Source organism: Nymphalis io, chromosome 18 (assembly GCF_905147045.1).
Source record: "Nymphalis io chromosome 18, ilAglIoxx1.1, whole genome shotgun sequence".
Classification (NCBI taxonomy): domain Eukaryota; kingdom Metazoa; phylum Arthropoda; class Insecta; order Lepidoptera; family Nymphalidae; genus Nymphalis; species Nymphalis io.
The window spans coordinates 6419686-6434349 of NC_065905.1; the positions used below are offsets into that span (position 1 = coordinate 6419686).

The window sequence follows — 14664 nt, forward strand, 5'->3', positions numbered from 1 at the left end:
AATAGTTGCAAGTTCATTTGGAGGAATAAGTTTATTTTTCTGATAGCGTGAAATGAGTTCTCATTAACTATTACCCGCTCCCATTAAAATAAAATCTAGTTTCATTTTTATCGATCTATAAATATAATTAATTGAAGTTGAATCGCGGGCCAATAAATAAAAGATTCATAAATTATGAATATTAGAAACGTTAGTATAGTCAGCAAAACATTTTTTTAAATTATATTTATTATAATTAAACTCAAATTATTTCGTAAATGATTATATTATATTAAGTTTTTTATGTTCAATTTAATTTAATAACTCGTGTGAAATAAGACGCTATTTGACATTAGATTCTGTGACAACTGACACAATAAATATTTGCAGTTACGAAACGTAGCTTGACATTTGGTGGGTTGATTTGATGATTGATACGTCCTGTCGTTCGATTATCGAATGATGTGAGATACAGTATTTTTTATTATTTAATATTTATCGATATTGTAAATATATATGCGAAGCCATGTCAGACGTTAACATGGAAAAGTTCGCGGTACCAGAATTTGTACCCGAAAGATACGTAAAAGAGTTGGCAAAGTCATGTGTCGGAGGGGAGGAGCTAGCCCAACAAAAGGAGAAAATCAAAAATTTAGCTGAAGAAACCGCAAGTGCCCTGAAGAAAAATGTTTATGAAAACTATATGCAATTCATCGAGACTGCTACAGAAATATCCCACTTAGAAACAGAAATGTACAAGCTCTCGCATTTGTTAAGTGATCAAAGAATTGTCCTTACAACATTATCTCAAGCTTCGATTTTAGGCAACGAAAATACGTTATCGCGCGAGTCACTTGATAACCATGACTTGGAAGCCGAGCGAGCTGAAGAAGAACGCAAGAATAAGCTAATTTTGATATCAGAAAAGGTTGAAAGTTGCATTAATTTACTGGATGTTCCAGAAAGACATTTGTTGCATGAAGGCGACCTGTTAGAGATTGATGCTGAAGAGAACACTGCTTTACAAAGAATGCATGTATATTTATTCAATGACTGCCTTATGCTAACCTCTTGGATCTCAAATCGCCGTGGGCCAATGAGATACAAATATCAAACTAGTTACCCTATTAGTACTCTAGCTGTAGTCAATGTGCGTGATTTAGGTACTGTGAGACAAGCATTTAAAGTTCTAGCGTTTCCTGACACTAGAGTGTTTCAATGTAACAGTTTAGCAATAAAAAAAGATTGGCTCGATCAATTTGACATTGCAAAAAAAATGCATATTGAAAAAGAAAATTCAAAACAAAAGAAAAAAGATTCTCAAGAAAAGGTTAAACACGAATCATTAGAATCACCTAGCATTTCTGTGGAAGAGCTACCCTCTCCACAAGTCACACCCCTTCCCGATTGGCTAGCTGATGTTACTGAGGAGTTAGATGTCTTAATTGTGGAGAGACATTTCCAAAAAACTTATGACTTAATGATGTCTGCTCAAAAGACTTTAAGTACAGAAGAATTTATAAACCATCCCCAGAGGGGTGACATTTTAAAAAGAATTGAGCAGAAGCAGAAAGCATTGACTGAAATTTTACTCAAAGAACTAGATGTCACTCATAACTGGAGTCCTAGAGGTGGATTGCGCTCTTCCCGACACCCAGTTTTAATACTTAATAAGTTTAACATGACTAGTCAGGCTTGTGAACTGTTTCTTGACATATGTAGTCACACAGTCAGGGCTCACGTGAAATCCGTGCAGCTCGAGGGTTCTATACATAGCTATGTGAAACAAGTGGGAGAAGTGTTCTTCTGTTCACTGAGTGATGCCTTAACAGAATTTATTTCATTATTTCCTAAAAATAAATTAAGTGCTTTTATAGTGTGGGCTAGTATGCAACTTAGAGTTCTTATGAGTCAAATTATTAAACAAGTGTTTACACCACAGTGTGCGTTAGAATCTGTTTTAGAGTGTGCACAGAGTTTGAGGGAGCAATGTAATCTTTTTTGTGAGTTTGGTTTAGATTTAAGATTTCAGATGAATAGCTGTTTAAGGATGCCAATTATAAAAACAATGAGAGAACATAAGGAAAAAATTGTGGATTCAATGAAGACTAAGGTAATAGAAGACAAGTGGACGCCCGTTAATATGCATACAAAAGTAGGAGTCAGTAAATTTGTATCACAAATGGAAAATCTGGGCCTGTCCTTAGTTAGGTATGTTATAAATGAAACGTGGGTGGACTTATCAAGTAGTACCATCTGGTTTGCACAGTCAATTCTTACTATACAAAATATTGGCCTAAAAATTGTTACAAAGGATATGATGGATGTTGTCGATGAGTGTATATATGCTATATTTAATTCACGCCTTAAGTGTTCTCTGGGTAATGACACCAGCTACGCTCAGAAGAATTTTAGGTTTATATTGGATACTGTAATGCCACTCATGTTGAAAAATTACAAAAAAGAAGTTGGTTACGAAAATGAGAAATTATTAGATTTAGCAACAAAATTCGGTGTCAATACAGCACCACCAAAGAACATCACAAAGTACACAAGCAATGAATATTTATGAGAAAAGTCAAGTCCAATTACTGTTGGTGTGTAAAAATTATTTTTATTACGCTAAAGCTTTAATAATGTAATATATAGAAGAGTAAGCATGCAAGATTTTTGTAAGTTTATTTAAACTGATCAAATTAAAATTTATATTATATGCAAGTTAAATAATATGAAATTTTAATAAACCAAACTCATGGTTCACAATGTTTTTTTTTTAATCTATTTATTTATCTTTATAACATAGATAAATTAAACTAATCTTAACAATTATTGAGTTATGATTTAAAATTAAAATGCAAAATACTCTTTCATGAATGTATTTATTTTTGTTTTAGTTGTAGTTACAATGAACAACTATAAAAGGATAATTTATTACTTTTTTATAATATATAATTTTTTAAATAAAAAGTTATAATTGAACATAGATTATTCAGCTTCCATTAAAGTTTCAATAAAAGTGTTGCCATTAATTAATTTAGTTGTGAGCACTACAAATTCCACATTAGAGTCTTCCTGCTGGCTGATACTTCTCAATGCGGATATCTCATGGTATGTGCAGCCACCAATAAAGAAAACGAGGATAACTTTAGGGTTTTCTATAGATGATGAGTTTTCACTAGATATGGAGTTGCGCCGGATCATACGAGGTTGCAGACTCTGTAGTTCATCTAGCATTGGACCAGGAAGAGAACCTAACACATCTGCTATACCTAAAAAAATAATATTTAACTATTGTTTAAAGTTATGTAGTTTAATTAGTGAATTTATTTAATGAGGAAACAATTACAAGTCATCAATTATTTTTTTGCCTTCCATGAGTCATGCCGTCACAGGATTAATTGGACTTTAACCAACTATTGCAACTCTGATAACATTTAATAAGTAAAAAGTTATTTATAATATCACTGTTGTTTAAAATAATGAAAATTGCTGTTAAACTAATTATTATTTTCAAGTCAATTTTATAGATGTATGAAATCACATTGTCCAAATTTTGGTCATTGTAATGCCTCATAAGGTATAGTCAACTCAAATAAGATTATCAAGGAAAATAATATATCAAACTGCACTAGAATGTGCACTTTGTGAGGGTGAGTATATACACTCTTATGATCTGATGGAATGCGAATCAGATTAATAGGGAGAGGGTTCAAGCCTGGACCAATGGTTCGTGTGCTTTTATGGGAGTCTGAATACTTCCAACTTCCAAACTAATTAAAATAGTAACCTAGTTACTGGAAACTTTGATAGGTGTTAGGTATGGCTATGTGATATGTCAGGGTATAAGCTATCTTTATTTCATATTTCATCCACATCCATTCAGTAGATTTTGAATGAAAAAAACTTAACAAAAATCCATTCATCCATCCTCACAAACTTAGAAAGATCATGATTCAATCAAGATTAGAAGTTATCAGTTTAAATGTTGTATTGTATGTAAATTTTAACAGCATCCTCCAGAATATGTATATCTGACAAAATGATTATATTTTTAAAGCTATGATTACTGGCTTTTGATGTAGACTTAAAAAAAAGGGTAAACATTTACGGTACAGTTTTATGAACTTGTCCATCAATATTTTCCATATATGAAATCATAAAGAAATATTAATTAATTATAAAAAACCTATAATGATTACCTGACCATCCCTTATTTTTAGCAATGTGTTCACTCAGACGTACAGTCAAAGGTATGTATTTGCTAGAGAGATAACTTTTCTCCTTTGCATCTAGATCCGATTCATCTATAGTGAGATGTAAAGTCTGGAAAAAAATATGTTCAGGGTTATAAGAGAGCCCAAGATGGCTCAGTAGTTAGAACGCGTGAATCTTAACCGGTGATTGCATGTTCAAAGATAGATATTGTAGTATGAATAGTGGACTCTTGACGGTCAGTCTATGTCTACGCCTGTAAGGCTCTAATGGCGGTTGATACGAACGGACAGAGAAAATCACATTAATATGCATCGAAAATATCGAGTTTAATTAAAGAAAAACAATTGTAGTTTGCACTTGCCTATAGTGTATAATATATAATGCTTGTAATTTATATCGAGATTTTGTTTTATATAATAGGAAGGCGGACGAGCATATGGGCCACCTGATAGTAAGTGGTCACCAACGTCTTAGACATTGGCATTAGCCAATGCGCCACCAACCTTGGGAACTAAGATTTTATGTCCCTTGTGCCTGTAATTATGAGATGGAGGGTGAAAGGAAACATCGTGACAGTATCCGCATGTTTGGATGTAAATCTGTCACATAGATGTGCAATAAACCACTGAACGTTCAAGAGTAGAAATGGCCATTGCCCGAATATTCATTGACTATTCTTCTTACTCTTAGTTACACCATATCTATATATATAATATGAAACTAACCTTCCTCAATACAGCGTACTGTCGGGTCCCGGTCTGCGGTTTCAGCAGACCACATTTCTCTAGATTGCAGAGAGTTAGCCAAGTATTAAGTCCATATACTTGAACGAGTTCTCGCTTGTAATATTCTAACACTTTCGGTTTTAATCCTGATCCAGTCACACACTGAAGACAGATCAATCGAAGGACCTAGAATGTATTTTACATCTTTGTCATAGTCAAATAAAAAAAAAAAACGAATAAAAAACACGATTTGATTGTTAATTTCTTTATCTGTATGTATTCGATTCGTTCCATTTCTAACGATAATATTGGAACTATTCTGCTGTCGGTCCGTAACCGTAACCGTAACAGCCTGTGAATGTTCCTCTGCTGGGCTAAAGGCCTCCTCTCCTCTTTTTGAGGAGATGGTTGTCGGTCGTATAACATTAATTGACGTCTGTAAGTACGGTTAGCAATACAAGTAATTTATTTTTGTATTATATTATTTTATCATATATCAAGGCAAAAATGAATTTGAAAAAACGAGTCGCGTTCGAGAAATACTTATGAAAGTAGATTGTTGTACCGTTTGAATAAGAAAAATGTTTGGGCTATGAATAGAGTAGAATTTGTTAGTGCATTTTATAAAGTAAAAGCGAAAAGAGAAACCTCTAATAAATTCACTGTGCCTTTTTGTAAAATGATAAATTATATCTTTTTATTGCTATTTATTGAAAATATATAAGTACTTGTTTTACTTAAACGTTTATACATCTAATGCACATTTCAAGAATTGTACATTACAGAAATTTTGTATCAATTTTATAATAAAAATTAATTCTATTTATTTGATTGAATTCGGTCGACGTTTTTACTAACGCTATTCAAGATAATCGCATAAGTTAGTTTCGAAAGGTTATATCTTAATTATATTTGAAACATACAATACAAGTTTTTACGTAATCTAATATTTGTAATATATTGTAGCATATTATTTATATAATGAAAGTTTTACCTTAGTTAAAGGTGCCTTTTGAGCAATGAGATCTTCTATAAACGGACATACTTTTTCATTATCAATGCAGTTTAAAAAATCCTCTTCACATTGTATTGTATCGTGAAATTCAAATGAATCTGTAGTCTGAAAATAATAATAATAAATGTTTAGAATAAGCAAGTAAATATCTATTACGATAAACTTTAAAAAGACAATTCTCGAACTATGTAACATTTAGTTTATAATTTTTTAAATTTCTGTTTCGTCATTATTTATGTGCTGGCTGTGGTCTCCTTTAATTGAAGGAGCACACATATTTTAAAATATTATTCCACGATGTAATGTACTTGTAAGTGTGTATCCTTTGTTGGAGATCCTTAATAAATAAATAAATAAACTAATATAATTTTTTATTACCTCTTTAATATACTCTGCAATCGCAGTGTGCACGGCCAGTGATTGTTTATTGGCCAACATTTGTGGTAAGCGTGAAACGAACTGTTTTATCTCCTGTACTGATTTATCATTGTGCCTCTCGTCCAACTGAGTTTTGATAACGCGAGCTTTCTTTGATAACGCAGCTCCAACCTAGGTTAAAGAAAATTTAAAATGTTAAAATTCATTGAGTAATTATGATTTATTGTGTTATCTGTTATAAATGCTGTTGAGGTGGCATCTTGTGGAATGGAACGCAGCATGACGACGAAATTTAAATTATAGTTAATATTTATCGAAATTTATTAAAAGACAAGACATGCTCGGAAAATATGCTTGTGATATTAAAATGCTTGAAAGCATTTGGAACAGATAATATAAGGACTATGATAGACACTCACCACAGTAAAGTTACAGTCTCTTAATTCCGTGAACAGTTCCTCACCAGAGTTAAGTATGATGCGTTTTCTTTCACGTGCAGTCACTTCGGGACTCGCGTCGTCGGGGCTCACGAACTTGTGACCGGGGAATGTAGCTGTTGTGCTCTTTATACCGTATAGTTCATCTATTTTAAATGGCAAAAAAAACATTCATTAAAATAAAAATAACATGTATACATATTGATATAAGTACCAATAAATAAATATAAAAATAAACAGCACTATATAATAAAAAGAAATTACTGTTTTTATTTCATGCAAATTCTATTGAGGATGCGATTAGATTTTCTAACGTAATCCAAATAGCAAACTGAGGAGAGTGGGGCAAAACGACGTAAAAAGGGCCTCCTACTACCATTTATACTGGTCCCTCCATACATTCGAATTTAACCCGTTAGAAAAACTAATTGCCTTTTCCATAGAAATTGCATGAAATAAAAATTAAAAAACAATATACATAATGTGACATTAAATTTTATAAATATTTGCTAACTTAGCGAGTCCTTACCAATCAATCCTTCATAGTTGAGTTGAGTAGACATGATGCTGGTAAAGTCTATAGCTCGATCTAAGAGCAGAAGCTGGTCGATACAAGACGTGGTGACACCCCGTGGACTTGTGCCTTGTTCTTCTTTGTTCAGGCGACAGAGAAGATCCCAGACCTACATATAAAAATATATATATGGTTTTAACTGTATTTGGTAAAAAAACTGGCAATCGGGCTACCTGATATAATCATTGGCATTGTAAGAATTTTTAACCATCCCTTTCATTGCCTGGTGGCATATTGCCACCAGCATTGGCAACTAAATTGTTGTTTGTCTTTGCCTCGTAAAGTTAGTTACACTGGCTTTCTCATTATTCAAACTGGAACACAAGAATCCTGAAAATCGCTGTTTGGTGATAGAATATTTGATCAGCGGGAGATATCTACACAGACAGGCTTGCACAAAGTCCTACCACCCAATAAAGTCCTTTTTTGTGCAGACAAACAATGAACAGGTATTCCAGCAAATATCAATAGCTTGAAGCATGGGTGAGACAGCGGAAGGGACTACTAGGGTTATAACATCCTAAGTCCCATTGTTAGCATTCACGGTGTAAGAATTGTTAGGCTAATTTCTATGAGTGGAGGTATCTTCAGGTGGCCTATTGTTTGTTTGTCTTTAATAACAAAATAGTTATTCAATTAAAATTAATTATAAACTAATAAATTATCCACACTTGTTTAGCTGCTTGCCCTTTTCCATAAACTCTAGGAATTATACCATACAAATGCTGTATAGTACGGAGTGCTTGTGCCGCATTATATAAGCATGTGGGATCTCCTTCCAAATAATTTTCCCTGAAATGAAAATATTTTAGTAAATATACCAAAAGAGATATTTTAATTGAAGTATATATATACGAAGGTAAAGATCAATTTATAAAATATACAATATACTTTGACATTTATTCATTCATGATATTTAATATGGAGACTGGAAAAAATGTGCATTTTGAATGTCCACAAAGTTGATATCAGACCTATAAAAATATTGAGTGTTTTTTTTTTTAAATAATTCCACTGAGTGAAATTTAAATCCATTGAGTAGAATTGTTTTATAAATAAAGATATATTAATCAAGAACTATTTGTAATGCATGATATAGCAGAAATATTAGAAAATCACATGGAATATAAGGTTTGTTTATATCTACTTCTTCTCTGATTGGAAATTTAAGTTACCTGAAATCATTTTGAAGTTCCAATGACATCACATCACTGTCAAAGGGAAATATATCACACTTGAATTCCTGGAGCGAAAGACTTGCTAATACACTTCGGTTTTTCAGATGTTTTTCACAAAGTTCACTTTTTCGTGGCACAAAGAAGAGATGAAATTCAACTCGAGAACTCTGCTTTGACCTATTAAAAAAATTATAAGAGATTTCTATTTAAAATCATCTGATATTTTATGCTGAAATTTTTATGAAAATTGTGTGTTTTCGATAAATAATCCTCAATAGGTGTCTACATATGTGTGTATCCAACATTTAATTGGATACTCACATATATATTATTTGTAACTTGTGGTTAATTGTATATCAAGTGATGGTTATCTTTTGTATTATTTAGAAAAAAAAATTTTTTTTTGAAGGTTGGCAATAAAATATAATTCTTATGTGTACTTATTGTGTTCATCAACATTGGCTTTAGCTATTTGGTCTTACTGAATTCAATTTTTCACTAGACTTGTAACATAAATGAATACTTGATGATGAACATTTACACACACTAAACCACATATTATCTCATTTTTATAATACTGTTCTCATTGTCTAGTAACTACTAAAAGTTGTTTATATTATAAATGATTAATTTGAGTTAGATAAGCTCTTCTACCATCTTTCTTTAGACTAGGTTTCCATTCTTAATCTATCAGATTACAGTGTATATATCTAATTTTTTAATACATAAATATATACCTTAAAGATAGAATGTAATCTGCCACAAGATCCATCAGTACAAGTTTAGGTCGAGCAATAAATATGATGTGATTGACAGATATAGTAGGCAGACTGCCTGGTCTGAGAGGAAACATATCAGCTACTTCATGTTCTTTTAATAGTGAGTATTGAGCTACAAGACCAACTGGTCCAGCAAGCCATTCATCCCAAATGATTACCTGAAATAATTAACAGACTGGATCTTTTTTCTAAAATAAATTTTCAATAATTTAATAATTATATGTAAAGTAATTTACTTTTTTTCCTTCGCATAATTGTAGGAGATTTAATAACTCTTTTCTCATTGTTTCTTGTAATATTGCGACGTTTAGTCGACCACCCGATAAATGAGTACACATTTTCGTCTCCTTCATGTTGTTCCAACTTGAATCAATCTTTATTATTTTATTTTTACTAAGTATACTTTGTCTTTTTATCGTTTACAAAATATTTTCCATTTTCCGAAGAAACATGACAAATGACATTGACATTTTGTTTTGTTTTATTCTTTCTTGTATGATTTAATAAGATAACAGTATTGTGCCTACAGCCAATTCTTTAGTATTTCCTTTTATAATAAAATTTTCTTTTTTTTTATGCATCAATACTTTTTACTTAATTTTTATTAATGTCTCAGGACATTAACCAGATTATAACTTAGTCATAAATAACAAACTTAAATTTTTATCATTTTTGAACATTGTAGTACAGGTTTTGATAGTTTATAGCTTTAAATAATTTGGGATTAATGCGTAAGTAAAAAACATTTTCAAATTGATAAGGCAAATTGAGCAATAAATTGTTAATATTTGTGAAATAAAAGTTTTTAGCGTTAGTAAAAAGTGCAAAGTTTAGATAACACATCCTCTTTTGTTTTGACAGATATATATTTTTTTCATTTTGACTTGATTTGACTTATTTTTTAAATTAAATCATTTTTGTATATTTTTCCCGGGTAATTTAAAGTTCAAATATTTTTTCAAAATTCAAAGAGCGTCTAAACTTCTTGATTGGCTTGATTTTTTCCTTGACATTAATATATTGTTATTAATATAATGTAAAAGTATAACTAAAAATGTTTTAGTTTATTTTATAACATTGTTTAGTGTTATTTATTATTGTCACGTGAGCGGTGTTTGTGTATATAAAAGATACTATTAATAATAGGATAAATATTGCATTATTGCAATAAAATAAAATGATTAGGTATAATCGCGGTGGCAGCTGTTGTAAAACTCGATAAAATATTTATTGTGAATAAGCTTGATGAACCAAGCTAAAGAATAACAACAGGTGAGTTCAATGTTAGGTAATAAACTTAAATTATTTGATATTTAAAACGATTAAATTCCTTTCATAAATCCATACATACATAGTGTCTGTTTTTAGTTTTATTTACATAACGTTACAGAAATAAATGTAAATGCATTTGCTGTTTAGTGTTTATCGCGTTAGTTTAATCAGTGTACTACGAATTAACCCCATATTTTTATAAAAAAAAACAATAATTTTAAGCGACAAGTCTACAACTGGCAAAATATTTTTGGAGAATTAGGTTTTTATTTTTATACATTTGTCTGTGATTATGTCACCAATTGAAAGATTAGAGAATATTTACAATTATTATTGTAAATATTTAAAAAAAACGGGGTTTATGAGTGTAATCATGTAGCTAACATTGAGTTACTTATATTAGGCTTGTGTGGTTTTTCTTAGTAGTTATATAACATCCCCCCACTCTGGATATTGCTTTTGTCATCACATTTGCTACAGCATGGTGGAATAAGCTCCAAAACCTTCTCCTCAAAAGGGAGAAGAGGCCTTAGCCCAGCAGTGGGAAATCACAGGCTGTTACTTACTGTTATATTTGCTACATCTTTGATCAACTTAAGGCCAATGTCAATCGAAATTCACAAAGGGCACCTATATATAACACATATTTTACATTACACACCAATATAATAATTCCTGAAAAAGTAAAAGAAAAGCAACAATTTAAACAATTAAATTCTGGTTAGTTAGTAACAGTCTGTGAATGTCCAACGGCTTGGCTAAGGCCTCCTCTCCTTTTTTTTTGGAGAAGGAGGTTGGTTGGTAATTTACCACGCTGCCCTAATGCATTTTATTTATAGACGACATTAGTATTGTTATATCATACTGAGCTTATCGCTATATGCCGATTATTTGTAACATGTTGGGCAGATTATAAATAACATTAAAAACCTAATATCTCATTCTAAACAAAATACGAAAATAAAAACGAAATAAAAGTCCTAAAACTTTTGAAGTTTTGACACGTTATGTGGCTTTGAAATATGGTAATTAGGCTTCTTTGCGAAGTGTACAACTGGAAAAACCCCGTAATTATATACGCAAAACGTAGCTAGGTATTCAGTAAGGCTTTGTTTGTTAACAAATCTTGTTATACTTTAACGTTTTTAAAATAACGATGAATAAATAAAACTCTTAATTTATGTTTACTTAGATAGGCATTTGTTTATAAAATTTTAAGGTTTATAGTAATGGTAGGTAATCGTTGGTTTTTAAAGCAATGTCTAGTTGAAATAATCATGTTAACGAATTTAATACATTTGTAGTTCCCTATCTCTATCCTTATATGTATATTATAACCGTACTCGTGCCATTACATTACGTCTCTTATTTCAAGGACCCAAATGAAAAAACATTTTGTTACTTTTAGTATGTTTAAAGAGATATTAAATGATTAAACAGCCAAATAAGTAAAAATGGAATTTCCCGTAAACGTCCATTGTGATGAAGCCCTGGATGTAACATGCACAATTCAATTAAACGAATGTATCCAAATATATATTAATTACATAAGTTTGTTTTTTTTTAATTGTAATAATTTTACATTACAACTGATCATTCTGAACTATAGCACAGTTAAGATTACCGAAATACATTATAAAAACCGGAAAGAATATGGGACGGGATTATGTGTATATAAGGTGCATAATGCATATGTACAGAATAAGCTTTGTATTTGTAATATCATTAAGCAATCTAGCCAATCAAATATTTTTGTGCGGTACGTGCCCGAATTTCAGAGTAGGTAGAGTATCGTATAGATAGTTATGTTCACTGTTTCAGGACCTATTCACTTACGTATCGCTAGCTGCCGACTGCGCGCGGCGCGACATCGATTTTTCCACTAAACAAGCCATTTTCAACCATCAGTGAGGTTGTAAACACGTTCTGTACGGTTCTGAATAATAAAATCCAGATAAGTGAGATATGTGTGGGTCTTCGCGTAAATAATGCGCTGCAATCGGTCGGCTTTTAACGACAATGGCCGCTCAAAATAAAGGTATGTTTGTGATAAATAAAAAACGAAAATTTAATTTATGTATAAATTGGCACACATTTCACTTTTATTGTAATGTAAATATTATGGTAATATAGTAAGGCCACGTTTTGTAGGACATTCTAATTGCTGGAGTGTAACATCGCTTTGACATTATGATAACAGCGGTTGTGGGCGAGTACGACCATGTGACGTTTAAAAGTGTTTTATATTCGACGATAAAGTTTCATGCATTTGAATGTACGGGTATTCGTACCGTTACATACACAAAGTAAAGTAAAGTATTAGTAAAGTTGATGATAATTTCCCTGGTTTTCACAAAAAATAAAAATAATTCATTTCAACATTAAATTATTCTATGATAAATATACTTCTCGAATTAAAAAATATTTTTATTTCTATTCTGTATCATTTGCGTTTTCTTGGAAGAGTACATTTTGGTGAATAGAAGTTAGCATAGTAGTATCATTGATTATTATTTATATGAAACTGCTTGATCATATATATCTGTAATATCATACGCTCTCGCATGTTTTAATACAAATGACGTATGGGTAAAGGACATGATTAATATCTTTAAGGGTATTCGGGGTCTTTAAGGTTTTCGTAAGGCCGAAAGAAGCAGCTGACGCGTACTAAGCCATTAATCTTACTATCCGCGTATCCAAATTCGGTTTAACATAGCTTAGAAATGTAAATTTGTTTTCTAATGGACCCTGAATCTTATTTGAAAAAAAAAATTAACAAAGCAAGTTCACTCTTTATACAATACGTTTGGAGATAGCGTGAAGTTGAATCCGAAGAAGTCTATCAACATTTGCTAGTGTGAAGAAAATATATATAAATAAATTTGTGTATATATATATATATATATATATATATATATATATATATATATACACAAATTTATTTATTATATATATATATATATATATATATATATATATATATATATATATATATATAATAAAATAAATAAATATGTGTTCGGTTTTATGTAATTACACTCACATTAAATATTTTATACGACAACTATGGTATGTTACATTGCTTATTTCTAGTTTTCTTACAAGTATTTTCTTATTATATATTACTACTATTACTGGCCTCGCCTTTTTGCATCCAAAAAGCGATTCGTTTGCCTCTGGGTATCTACTTTTCGTGCCAATTTGATGTAATACTTGATGTTGGTAGATGAATCTTCACCTTCCGTATAAAAGGACGGTTGCATCGTCAAACTAAACAGTAGATCCAGCTTTCGCTGTGACGCGATACTACAATGACAGTATAAGAGAAAACACTATTGTGGATCTGTAGTTTCGTAGCACCTGTTCGCTGACTCCTTCTCGATTTTGGGTTGGGCTTAGGTTACATACATACATCATAGTACATACCCGAGATTGGGACGATTATATGCCACTGTTTTCACTGAAGCTAAATGCTGCATCCATAGGATTTCTGAGAGTGGTAACCTAATTGATCACCTCAATTTCCGGGACAGCTTTAAATTTTGGCCATTTAAAAGAATTTTGTCTTCTAGTATGATCCGAGGGCATCGGACCACTACAACAATTGGGTTATCAAGACGGGTTTTAAACTTTTGTTTGTATGTTTAAATATTAGGTCCTTACATATGAAATTGGCGTTTTCTACGAGAGGAATATAAAGTCAATTTTTTTCTTTGTAAAATATATTTAATTAATCAAAGTAAACACCGTTGTTATCTATGCATTTTTTCCATCTCATAGGTAGTTCATTGATCTCTTTACTAAAACAAACATGGGGGCGAGAATCAATAAACTCTTTGAAGGCGGTTTGGACTGCCGCATCGGAGTTGTATTTTTTTCCTTGTAAGAAGTTGTCCAAATTCCGGAAAAAATGGTAATCTGTTGAAGCAAGGTCCGGGGAGGATGGTGGATGTCACAGACATTCCAATTGTAGCTCATCTAACTTAGTGGTTGTTTGTTGTGCAGTGTGTGGTCTTGCGTTGTCGTGAAGCAGCAGCGGCCTAGAGCGATTGACCAATCTCGGTTGTTTAGCAGCTAGTTCATCCTTCATGGTTTGCAGTTGCTGACAA

General features: G+C 31.5%; 3 protein-coding genes across 3 annotated transcripts in view; 2 read left to right on the forward strand and 1 right to left on the reverse strand.

Annotated features, from left to right (window-relative positions):
• Window positions 1-390: 390 nt before the first annotated feature.
• Window positions 391-2831, forward strand: LOC126775623 (exocyst complex component 8). The gene has a single exon (XM_050497676.1). The coding sequence runs from the start codon at window positions 506-508 to the stop codon at window positions 2549-2551; it is 2046 nt and encodes a 681-aa protein (XP_050353633.1). The 5' UTR covers window positions 391-505; the 3' UTR covers window positions 2552-2831.
• Window positions 2832-2853: 22 nt separating this feature from the next.
• Window positions 2854-9736, reverse strand: LOC126775624 (vacuolar protein sorting-associated protein 33A). The gene is made up of 11 exons (XM_050497677.1): window positions 9517-9736; window positions 9239-9438; window positions 8499-8678; window positions 7995-8115; window positions 7279-7432; window positions 6732-6895; window positions 6313-6483; window positions 5914-6039; window positions 4920-5105; window positions 4179-4302; window positions 2854-3248 (listed from the first exon to the last, which is right to left on the reverse strand). The coding sequence occupies exons 1-11, from the start codon at window positions 9631-9633 to the stop codon at window positions 2965-2967; spliced, it is 1827 nt and encodes a 608-aa protein (XP_050353634.1). The 5' UTR covers window positions 9634-9736; the 3' UTR covers window positions 2854-2964.
• A 2746-nt stretch (window positions 9737-12482) lies between these two features.
• The window catches only part of LOC126775357 (small G protein signaling modulator 1-like), a 117056-nt gene continuing 114874 nt past the window's right edge, over window positions 12483-14664 (forward strand). The window contains exon 1 of the mRNA XM_050497228.1: window positions 12483-12590. Within this exon, the coding sequence (XP_050353185.1) occupies window positions 12572-12590 (19 nt within the window). The 5' untranslated portion in view covers window positions 12483-12571. The remainder of the gene's footprint in view (window positions 12591-14664) is intronic.

Coding starts and splice junctions, on each gene's coding strand:
- LOC126775623 (XM_050497676.1), top strand. CDS start 506: ATGTCAGACGTTAACATGGAAAAGTTCGCGGTACCAGAATTTGTACCC.
- LOC126775624 (XM_050497677.1), bottom strand. CDS start 9,633: ATGAAGGAGACGAAAATGTGTACTCATTTATCGGGTGGTCGACTAAAC. Junction 6,040..6,312: donor TTGCAGAGTATATTAAAGAG/GTAATAAAAAAT, acceptor TATTATTTTCAG/ACTACAGATTCATTTGAATT. Junction 5,106..5,913: donor AAAAGGCACCTTTAACTAAG/GTAAAACTTTCA, acceptor AATACATTCTAG/GTCCTTCGATTGATCTGTCT.